Source organism: Aspergillus fijiensis, assembly GCF_003184825.1.
Source record: "Aspergillus fijiensis CBS 313.89 unplaced genomic scaffold BO72scaffold_7, whole genome shotgun sequence".
NCBI lineage: Eukaryota > Fungi > Ascomycota > Eurotiomycetes > Eurotiales > Aspergillaceae > Aspergillus > Aspergillus fijiensis.
The window spans coordinates 757329-767429 of record NW_024468983.1 but is presented as its reverse complement, the minus strand read 5'-3'; the positions used below and the strand labels follow the sequence as shown (position 1 = coordinate 767429).

The following is a 10101-nucleotide window of genomic DNA, read 5'->3' as shown; positions in this document are numbered from 1 at the left end:
GGGGGAGGTGGGTTATTATCTGGATAGTGGGGAGGAGGGTAGGGAGGAGGGTAGGGGATGGGGATGGGTAGGGGAGGTTTAGTCCTTAGTCCTTTGGGGGGTTGGATTGTTTCTGTGCTGATGATGGAGGGTGATTTGGTCTGGAGGTGAGGGGGAGTTGTGCTGGAACTGATTGAGGTGATGGGTTGAGCTCAGGTGGAGATCTGGAGAGGTGGTTCTAGGGTTTGGCTCAAGATCTTCCAGCTTCAGGTGTGAAGGGAAAGGGAGATACTTCGCGATTATTGCGACATGTGGTGTATGCTTGAGGAAGGCGAGGCGATACATCGCAAGGATAATGATATCCATCTCTGTGATAAATTCCTCTAAGTTGCCTGCTAATTCATTTAAGTCGTATCTTGACGAGGCTATGTTGCAATGCCTCACTAAAGTACAGCGAATAGGTTCGATGAACGCGTGGAGTAGCGCACGCTGACCTTCTCGTTGGTAGCATGCTCCATGAACATACCCAGAAATGTGGACCCTGCAGCTGCGATATAGCAGGGATTAGCCCTAAAGGGCAGCCATGGGACGAACCTTGGAACTTATAGTAGTAAATTGACTGCCATGCCGGAATAGCGACGACCAAAGGCTAAAGTTACAAAACGGAAAAGTCATACAAGCTCCATATAACATCCACTCGATAATGTATATTAGATTGAGAAGTTATTGACCAATACGAAGCATGTACAGCACCCCGATCGAAAACGCCGTTGAGAACCGGAGCGCCTATTTGGATCGAGTAAAGTGCAGGTTGACCCTCCCTCTGGGCAGGTTTGACATAAGCGAGTGATATGGGAAGGCAGTAGAACAAAACGTTCCGGCGTCAGCCCAAGTCCACTCATCAAGACGAGCCTCGGAAGTTAACGAGGGTCGGTGGCATTCTGCGCACATCGACTAATTGACACCTCATAGAAGAAAAGGAGAGTGGCAACTTAAGTAGTGCGGGGAGGATGAACCCGAAAATCACGAAATGTCAGGGTTTGGTTTACGATGGCTTGTGAAAGGATCATGACAAATGGTGCGAGGCCAGGCTCGGCGCTATTCGTCCTTCTTACTTGGATCCGTAGCCAGAGGCTCGGCTTCATCCTCGTCGTCCGGTAAAGGAACATCCATCACACGCGCGCCAGCTGTCTCCAAGGTTCTGCGACTCCAGGCCCGCACGCCTTTATAGACAGCCTAAGACGAATCAGTCGCTGAGGTCAGTAGATACAGTTCGGAGAGAGGTCACTCACCCACAAGAAAGTACCCACGCCGATGACAACGAGCAGCCAGCCGACTCGGGTTCTGCCGGTATTTCCGGTGTTTCGGCCGGAGCTGTTGCCGCTGATCAGGCGCGTGGAACGCACCATCAGCCCAGGCCAGGAAGAGAACGCAAGAACGGACTTGATGCAGGACAGCAGGCCCAGAGTGACCACTCCTTTGAGATAGTGTTGTGGCCAGGAGACCTCGCGGTCAGGCACCGGAATCCTGGTCTCCAGCTGCACGGGCCAGATACCCCTTAACTCGGTGGGTGCGAGGGGATCATCAGGGTGCGGGATGATGTTGAAGAGAGGGTCAGCAACGAAACCAAGTAGAAATACAGTAAGCAACAGAATGGCGAGAGTTAACGCGAGCTGCATCATGGTGCTACTAATCCAGCGCGCCAAGCGGAGACGTTCTAGTCGGTAATGGAACCCACAGGTCGGGCAGTGCCAAAAATTGCGCCGGCTATAGCCTGCGTCCGAGTGGCGCCACTGTTGCAGGCATCCTTCGTGCACATAACGGGAGGATCCTTTGCATTTGCAGGGACGGAGCAATCGCCCGGACTCTGGGTCCGACGATTCGTAGACAGGCCGCTGTTGGGGCTGCAGAAACCCCGGGATATGTTCCGAGGGAGGAGGAAAGGTGGGATAGACCGTTTCCAGGCAGATGCGACATGTCCGAGGCGAGTAATGCCGCTGTCTAGTCTCTTCTGTGGTATTGCCCGACTCCTCCTGTGGAGGGGTGTCTGTAGGGTCCTGCTCGGTGTGATCCGACTGAGGCGGCGCAGCCGGTTCAGAAGGCCACTGCCAGAGCGGCTCATTGCGCGAATCCATTGCTTCTCCTAGTTTGTAGATTGTTGTTGCATAGTCTAGAAATCAGCAGATCTACCAGCGATCTGACGCCTGTGATACGATCAATGCCGCGATTATGATTGTTGCATGAAAAAAGGTTGAAAAAAAAAACAAAGAGGAGAATTGTTTGGAGGGGGTGGGGGGGGAAAGGAAAAAAAAGAGGCCAGTTTAAGAGAAGCGGGTGGAGAAGGTCAAGCGCGTAAAAGGCGCACTAGCCGCTCGCCTAACGTCACCGCCCGAGGCGCGGCTTGGCTGGTGGTGGTGGTGGTGGTTGCTTTGCTACTGCTGCGTCAACACCTGCCGCCTGCTGTCCGAAGGGAAGCTTCACATCAATCCAATCCCCTCCACCACCACCACCACCACCACCTCCCATTTTCCATCCCCATCATCCCCAATCACTTCCATCTATCTCCCCCACACACATACCTAGTATTCTCCGGAGCTTCTGGAGGTGAACTATCGTCTCCATGGCTGATCGTTACTCTTTCTCTTTGACCACTTTCTCCCCCAGGTAAGCCAAGCTCTCCGCTAGTACTCGAGTACATCAGCTAACAGTCGGGGTGTAGTGGAAAGCTGGTCCAAATTGGTAATAACCTTCAACCAGCTAATGCTTTGCCGGGTCACTGACAATGCCTAGAATATGCTCTAAATGCCGTCAACCAGGGTGTAACGGCCCTTGGTATCAAAGGTATCGTGGCCCTCGATTCGCCGCAGCTACAGCTACAGCTACAGCTACTGACTCCCTGCCTCACCGGACACAGCTACCAACGGAATCGTCCTCGCCACCGAGAAGAAGTCCTCGTCGCCTCTGATCGACCCCCCCTCCCTCTCCAAGATCTCTCTGATCACGCCCGACATCGGCATGGTCTACGCCGGCATGGGCCCGGACTACCGGGTGCTGGTCGACAAGGCCCGCAAGGTCTCGCACACGGGCTACAAGCGCATCTACAACGAATACCCTCCCACCCGTATATTAGTGCAGGACGTCGCCCGGGTCGTACAAGAGGCGACGCAGTCCGGGGGTGTCCGACCGTACGGTGTCAGCCTGCTGATTGCGGGCTGGGACGAGGGCATCGAGCCCGACACCGGCGATGCCCAGCACGGCGACGAGGAGAAGGAGGGCGAGCCCAAGAAGGCGACCGGCAAGACGGGCGGCATCCTGAAGGGCGGCCCCAGCCTGTACCAGGTCGACCCCAGCGGCAGCTACTACCCGTGGAAGGCCACGGCCATCGGCAAGCACGCCACCAGCGCCAAGACCTTCCTCGAGAAGCGCTACACCGAGGGCCTGGAGCTCGAGGATGCCATTCACATTGCCCTGCTGACTCTGAAGGAGACCATTGAGGGCGAGATGAACGGGGACACGATAGAGATTGGTAGGTTTTCTGCGTTTGTGGGATAAGGTTTCAAGCTGACGTTTTTGTTTACAGGTATTGTTGGACCTCCTGCCGATCACTTGCTGGGCTTTGAGGGCGTCGAGGGCGCGCGGGGACCCCGTTTCAGGAAGTTGACCAAAGAGGAGATCGAGGACTATCTGACCAACCTATAAACCCTTCTCCGTCTTGTTACACTTTATTCGGCGGGACCTTATAGCATAATAGACATCTATCAAGTCTGGCAAGGTTTCAACAAGATGATGCTTCTAAAGAACAATGAACAAGGGTGACAGCCGGAAGACCCCGGGACAACCAACGCAAGTGATGAAATGTATGGGGAGGGTCGACATCGCCAAGTAATGCCGCAATCTGAAAAGGAAACCCTAGTACTATACTAAGTCAATGAATGTGATTTGTGCTAGAACTGGTTGTGTCTAAAGTAGGGAGGAACCTTGCACCGTCCGCCACTCTGGGGGATCTCGGCAAGATATGCTACCCTACCATCGACCCCAGGACGACTGGAAGAGCTCTTCCCCCTTGAGGTAAATGCTAGCCACGAGGAACAACTGGAATAGATACTCGAGGTCTCCGCCCCACGGGTCACTGCAGCAGAAGCAGAAACCCAACCACGGCCATCACCTGACAGACACGCCAGTCAGTCTTCGGTGTTGCCAAAATGATAGCCTTAGCCGATATCAATAAACCCGCAGGGAGAGAGGAGACATGACTTACCCATTGAGCACTCGCTCAACATCTCTGTAATCCCATACCTAGTTCAGGAGTCAAGTTAATGCTAGGTCCCTGGAACTAAAGCAGGAACAAGCCGACAGGGCAGGGCAAGGTTGCTTCCCCCCCCACCCCCCAAAAAGGCCCGAGATCTTTATCTAGTGTCCCCCCCCCTTCCCCCGGGAAAGCTGAGGGTCCGTCCACCGTCCGGAGGGATGCCCGGAAAAGGGAAGGAGCTGTACTACCCCAACAGCGTGGAGTGTGCTGTACTGGACCTTTCGGAGTGATGGCCCATTTCTGTTTTGGGTTATTGCTGCTGCTGTTGCGGCCGCTGCTGCGGTGGCTGAATGAGAAGTCCGAGATTCTGTTGTGGAAGGGTATCTTTGGATACCTAGGGAAAAGATGGGATGGGGATCTTTAGCTGAGAAGCTCCAGCTCGAGCTCCAGCGCCAGCGCCAGCTATAGCCTAGTGCAGTAATTCACCTCCTCCTTCCCTGCCCTGTCCTGTCTTTGCCCCTGCTTTTTGTATGATGAGGGCCGGAGAGTAACGAAGAAAAGCGGTCTACTTGACGCCACATCCACGAGGTTGGGAAGTGTAAAAGCTCCCAGATTCCCATGGTTGAGGATTAGAGTTGGGGATATGACGACTGTTCACTCAACCAGTTTTTTGCATTGTCTTAGTTTGAATTCGAATCTTTTGTTGTTTTGAAGAATACTCCCAAGTATCGAATTTTGTGTTGGAGCTGTGGGGGATCGAACCCATATGTGTTTTGGGCTTTGGGAGACCAAGAGATTTAAGGTATGGCTCGTGCACTTCCACCCACCCAGCTAACCCATCTTATTTCCTGTGTGTTGTGTTTCTGGTGCAGTCGAATGAGAACGTGCAAGCATGATGATGATGATGATGATGATGATGATGATGATTGCTGACGCTCTCACCGCAGCCGCAGAATCCAGCCCTAAAAAAAATGCGCGACTGGAGCATGGAAGAGCCGATGGACGGGATCGCGGGCGAGCTCTCGACGCAGCACGGGGGCCTGCGGTCGACGCTGCTCTTCTTCATGGCGGTGGCGTGGTACAACGTGATCGAGCTGGTGGTGCTGGTGCTGACGACCTTCCGGCGGTGGCGGGGGCTGTACTTCTGGAGCCTGCTGCTGTCCGGGGTGCTGGGGGTGGCGCCGTACACGGTGGGGTTCCTGCTGAAGTTCTTCACGCAGACGCCGGCGCTGGCGACCGTGACCGTGCTGACGGTCGGCTGGTGGACGATGGTGACGGGCCAGTCGCTGGTGCTGTACTCGCGGCTGCACCTGGTGCTGCGCGACGAGCGCCTCCTCCACCGCGTGCTGCGCATGATCCTCGCCAACGTGCTGCTGCTGCACGTCCCCACCACCGTCCTCACCTACGGCGCCAACCTCCGCCAGACCCCCGCCTGGCTGCGCGGCTACAACATCATCGAGAAGCTGCAGCTCACCGGCTTCACCGTCCAGGAGGTCGTCATCTCCCTGCTGTACATCTGGGAGACCGTCAAGCTGCTGCGCATGTGTGCGGCCCGCGAGAACCGCAAGATCATGCGCCAGCTCGTCGGGATTAACGTTGCGATGCTGGTGATGGATCTGGTGCTGTTGAGTCTCGAGTATGCGGATTATTATGCCGTGCAGATTAGTCTGAAGGGCGCGGTGTATAGTATTAAGTTGAAGCTGGAGTTTGCCGTGTTGGGCCGGTTGGTTGCTGTCGTGCATAACCGGTGTCCGCCGGCGCCGATTGATGGGGATTTGCAGCTGAGTCGGTATGCTGGTGGACAGCAGGGGGAGGATGATGATGGTGGTGGGCATGGTGGGTCGGGGGGCGCGATGGTGGCGGCCGCGGCGGCGGCGACGGCGGCCAGGAGTGTCGCCGTGCAGCGGGCCCCGTTGTGCGTGACCGGGGAGAGGACCCATCGTCATCTCGCGTTGAATGAGGTGAATGTCTCGATGAAATGGAAGGATCGGACGGACTTGGAGAAGGGCGACTGCGATTCGGAGGTCCACCGCGCTTGTTGGAGGTGAGGTGAGGTAACGACTCGATATGATATGACGGTTATGAATTCATGTGTGCATGTGTCTATGTGTATGTATCTAATTCTCAGGTTCCGACCCTGCACTTGATGTCAGGATAGTGAACAATCAACACGGGTCAGTCCGGTCACAGCCAGAACTGTTTATGGCCTCCCTGTACAAAGGGGTGAGGGGGATCAATTGCCATCCAGCGACCCAGCATCCACCTCTTCGCCTTGAATCCACCCGAATTCTCCTTCGGAGTCCTCTTCATCCTGGCTGTCGGCGATCTCTTCCGCTTTGCGCTTCCGTTGACTGGCCGAGGCTTCAGGGTTTTGGGTGGAGCTTGCTTCCACGACGATCTGCTCTGGTCGTTCGGCCTGTGGAGGCGAAGGAGTATCCAAAGCGTACAGCCCATCCTAACAGCAAACCAGTTAGCCTTGCTTTCACCTCAATTCACTCCCCACAACAGAACATCAAGAACAGAAGACAGGGAACACGAACCTCGCTTACCCCAAACCCAACCACCGTATCCCCGACAACCCTCCCGCGAACCACCCTTCCTCCCCTCTTCATCACCTCCACCACCCTCCCCTTCCCCCATCCTCCTTCTCCCTCCCCCTCTGACTTGACGAAGTCCTGATAGACCACCATCCGTGTAAACACACAGCTCTCCCAGGCCGCCGACCCCGCCACCACGGGACACAGCGTCGCCCGCACCTGGCCCCGTATCCGGGTGTGGGTCTGGTTCGTCACCAGCACGGCCATGTTCCCTCCTCCGCCTCCGCCGGCTGTACTAGCCAGCTTGGCCAGCTGCGTCGCCAGATCGCTCAGCACGTTCCATTTGCGGTTGACCAGCCACTGGATGTGGGCTTTGTCATGCACCTGCGAGGAGGCGCTTAGGGCGGCGCGTTGGTCGCTCGGGTTGGGGAAGTAGGGGGGGAAGGGGGCGGAGATGGAGTCGACGACCAAAAGGGTGGTGGACGGTGGGGGAAAGTTAGGGGGCGGGTGGTGGATGAGGGAGAGGAGGTGCGGGAGGGTTGGGGTGTGGATGTGAATGAGGTTTTTGGCTTGGATGCTAGGGTCAGATTGGTTTGGTTGTTGCTGTGCAGCGAGAAGGCGGTTGAGTTGGCGGCGGGGGAGTGGGGGGCCCGTGTCTGATATTGAAGTTTAGTTTGGGGTGTGATGGAGGTATAGGTGGTGGTATAGAAAGGGGAGAGGGACGTACCTATCCAGACGACTGTTTCGCCCTTGGCTAGGGCTGTTGCTGCGGTGTGTAGGCTGCGGTGGTGTGTTGGTTACTGAGGGGGTGGATGTTGGCAGGGGGAAGGGAAGACGAACGCTATGGCGGTCTTGCCTGCTCCCGGGGGCCCGAAAATCTCCGTGACATGACCACACGGTAGGCCCTTGCTCTGCAGATCCCCGAAGCCTTGGAGATCATCTTCAATGGGCGGGGTGACTGCTTCGTCGAGCTGGGGAAGACCCGTTGAGACGGTCTTGTTGCCTAAGGCAGCCGACGCGGTGGACGCGTGAAGGGACTGCGAGGCCGGGAAGGAGATGACTCGATCTAGGGGTGTCAGCTGGTTATCTTCTATCTGATTGGAAATCCAGGTAGCGATATCACTCACTGGGGTCCTGACTGGGAAGGCCCAGAAAGTCGAGTCTATTCATGATGAATGGATGGATGAGATGGATTGATGGAGTCAAAGGTCACGCGTCGCGCGCGCGTCTCGGCTTGTTCACATCCAGCGGGATATGAGGATCTTCTGATTATGGACTGGACTGAGGATGTGATGTCATGGTTGAGCTATCACTTGAGCATCGTAAGGAGGTTCTAGACAGTTGCCTTCCAAGTGGACAGTGGACAGTGCTCCGAAGACCTGCCGTAGTCCACGTCCAGTTGGCAGTCCATCGGCATTGAGGATGTTCTGGAAGCTCGGGAACGAGCCGAGATCCGATCTCGCCCCGATCTGATAAAAAAGATCAATATCGGCCCCGCGGAGGAGCTGCACCTTTTCAATCACCTCGATAACCTGACTATAATTGCAGCATACCTCAATTGTCTTCCAGTTTGAGACTGCATAACAATATACCTAAATCCCTATATAACCGATTCCACCCTCCTTTTAATCCACACAGAGCATTCAAATCCACCACCATCAATGCATGACTCAAACTTCACCACCCTCAATGCATTAGACAATGGCGCACCCTCACTCCAACCCCTCCTCCCCTACATCATCTCCATCATCTTCCTGGTCTTCCCACTAACAACCTACCTCCGCTCATCCCCTCAACCTCCCCGAGGCTGCCGCCGCCTCGGCACCAGAAAGAGCAACATCGCGGACGAATACGACCCCCAGTACAGCGAGGGCTCCCCCAGCGACGCCATCGACCCCCCGACCGGTCTCCCAGCATGGCGCATCAAAGCCCTGTTCATCTACCCGATCAAAAGCTGCAGAGGGATCGAGCTCGACACGGCAGAGGTGATCGACACCGGCCTAAAGTACGACCGACTCTTCTGCTTTGCCGAGTACATCGAGGCGAAGCCGCCTGCACCAACCCCTGCACCCACCCCCTCATCGCCCACCAATGCCCAGGATAACCCAAAAAGGGAAACCGGACACTGGACCGCGCGCACCCTGCGCGACCGCCACTTCTGCAACCTCGCCCTCGTGCGGCCGGAGCTCTGGGTCCCGGATCCCACCAGCCCGGACTACTCGGCGTCCCTCCCCGAGGTGCAATCCGAGGGCGTGCTGATCATCCACCACCCGCGCACGCTGCCCGCCCGCCTCGCCCGCCTGCCCCTCCTCCCAGCTCTGTTCCAGCTAGCCCTCACGCTGCGCCTGTGGCCCCGCGAGCAGTCCTTCCGCGTTCCGCTGACCCCCCCCTCCAGCACCCCCAGCCCCAATGCGAAGACAACACGGAAAAACAACAACTACCCCCTCCACCCCCTCAAGATCTGGAAAGACACGCCCCTCGCGCACGACTACGGCCACCACCTCCCATCCTCCCTGCGCCGCTTCCTGGCCGACCCCAACACCACAACCCAAAAACCCCTCACGCTCTTCCGCGAATCCGCCGCCCACCACCGCCAGATCTTCCGGAACGCGCCCCCCAAGGACCAGCTGGGCTTCCAGACCGTCACCGGCTTCCAGGACGCGTACCCGCTCCACCTCCTCAACCTGGCCAGCGTCCGCGATGTGGCTGCGCGGTGTCAGGCCGAGATCCCCCGGCTGACGGTGAGGCGGTTCCGCGCGAATGTGGTCGTGCAGGGGCCCGGGCGGTTTGAGGAGGATGCGTGGCGGAGGGTGAGGGTTGGTTCTCAGGAGGGCGGTGGAGGTGATGGGGTGGAGATCCATCTGGCGTGTCGGACGATGCGGTGTCGGTTGCCGAATGTCGATCCGGACACCGGGGTGCGCCATCGCGCGGAGCCGGATCGCACGCTGAAGGCGTATCGGCGGATCGATCGGGGGGATCCCACGAATGCGTGTCTGGGGATGCAGTTGGTTCCTGCGGTTCGGAGTGAGTGTTTCCCCCCAACTTCTTTTGATGATGATCCGAGATTTATGGTGGTGTGGGGGTGGTGAGGATGGTTGGGTGATGCTGTAAGACTGGGAACTGTTGGACTGTGTAGGCTAACTGGCTGTCTAGATTTCACGCTTCGCGTCAATGATCCGATCACGGTCCTCGAGACGGGCGAGCATTGCTATATCAAAATGTTGGCGCCTGGTGAGGTGGTTGAAGGGGTCTGATCAATTTCTGTGCAACATTACGGTGGCGAAAGGCTATATAGAATATTTATATCATCATTGCATTAATTTAATCCCGTATAAT

General features: G+C 56.6%; 5 protein-coding genes across 5 annotated transcripts; 3 read left to right on the top strand and 2 right to left on the bottom strand.

Annotated features, from left to right (window-relative positions):
- Positions 1-672: 672 nt before the first annotated feature.
- BO72DRAFT_524970 (E3 ubiquitin-protein ligase MARCH) lies at positions 673-2261 on the bottom strand. Its single transcript, XM_040949922.1, has 2 exons — positions 1272-2261; positions 673-1215 (listed from the first exon to the last, which is right to left on the bottom strand). Exons 1-2 carry the CDS (start codon positions 2112-2114, stop codon positions 1078-1080), a joined length of 981 nt encoding a protein of 326 aa, XP_040805040.1. The 5' UTR covers positions 2115-2261; the 3' UTR covers positions 673-1077.
- A 175-nt stretch (positions 2262-2436) lies between these two features.
- Positions 2437-4088, top strand: pre8 (proteasome core particle subunit alpha 2). The gene is made up of 5 exons (XM_040943949.1): positions 2437-2643; positions 2699-2718; positions 2770-2820; positions 2894-3505; positions 3560-4088. The coding sequence occupies exons 1-5, from the start codon at positions 2600-2602 to the stop codon at positions 3676-3678; spliced, it is 846 nt and encodes a 281-aa protein (XP_040805039.1). The 5' UTR covers positions 2437-2599; the 3' UTR covers positions 3679-4088.
- Positions 4089-5199: 1111 nt separating this feature from the next.
- Positions 5200-6375, top strand: BO72DRAFT_465932 (uncharacterized protein; the record flags this gene model as incomplete). Its single annotated transcript, XM_040946745.1, has 2 exons — positions 5200-6017; positions 6357-6375. 2 exons carry the CDS (start codon positions 5200-5202, stop codon positions 6373-6375), a joined length of 837 nt encoding a protein of 278 aa, XP_040805038.1.
- On the bottom strand, positions 6194-8169 carry BO72DRAFT_397373 (uncharacterized protein). Its single transcript, XM_040942062.1, has 5 exons — positions 7893-8169; positions 7606-7831; positions 7493-7545; positions 6769-7421; positions 6194-6683 (listed from the first exon to the last, which is right to left on the bottom strand). Exons 1-5 carry the CDS (start codon positions 7933-7935, stop codon positions 6462-6464), a joined length of 1197 nt encoding a protein of 398 aa, XP_040805037.1. The 5' UTR covers positions 7936-8169; the 3' UTR covers positions 6194-6461.
- A 138-nt stretch (positions 8170-8307) lies between these two features.
- BO72DRAFT_397370 (MOSC domain protein) lies at positions 8308-10052 on the top strand. Its single transcript, XM_040942061.1, has 2 exons — positions 8308-9789; positions 9919-10052. The coding sequence occupies exons 1-2, from the start codon at positions 8427-8429 to the stop codon at positions 10017-10019; spliced, it is 1464 nt and encodes a 487-aa protein (XP_040805036.1). The 5' UTR covers positions 8308-8426; the 3' UTR covers positions 10020-10052.
- The last annotated feature ends 49 nt before the right edge of the window (positions 10053-10101 follow it).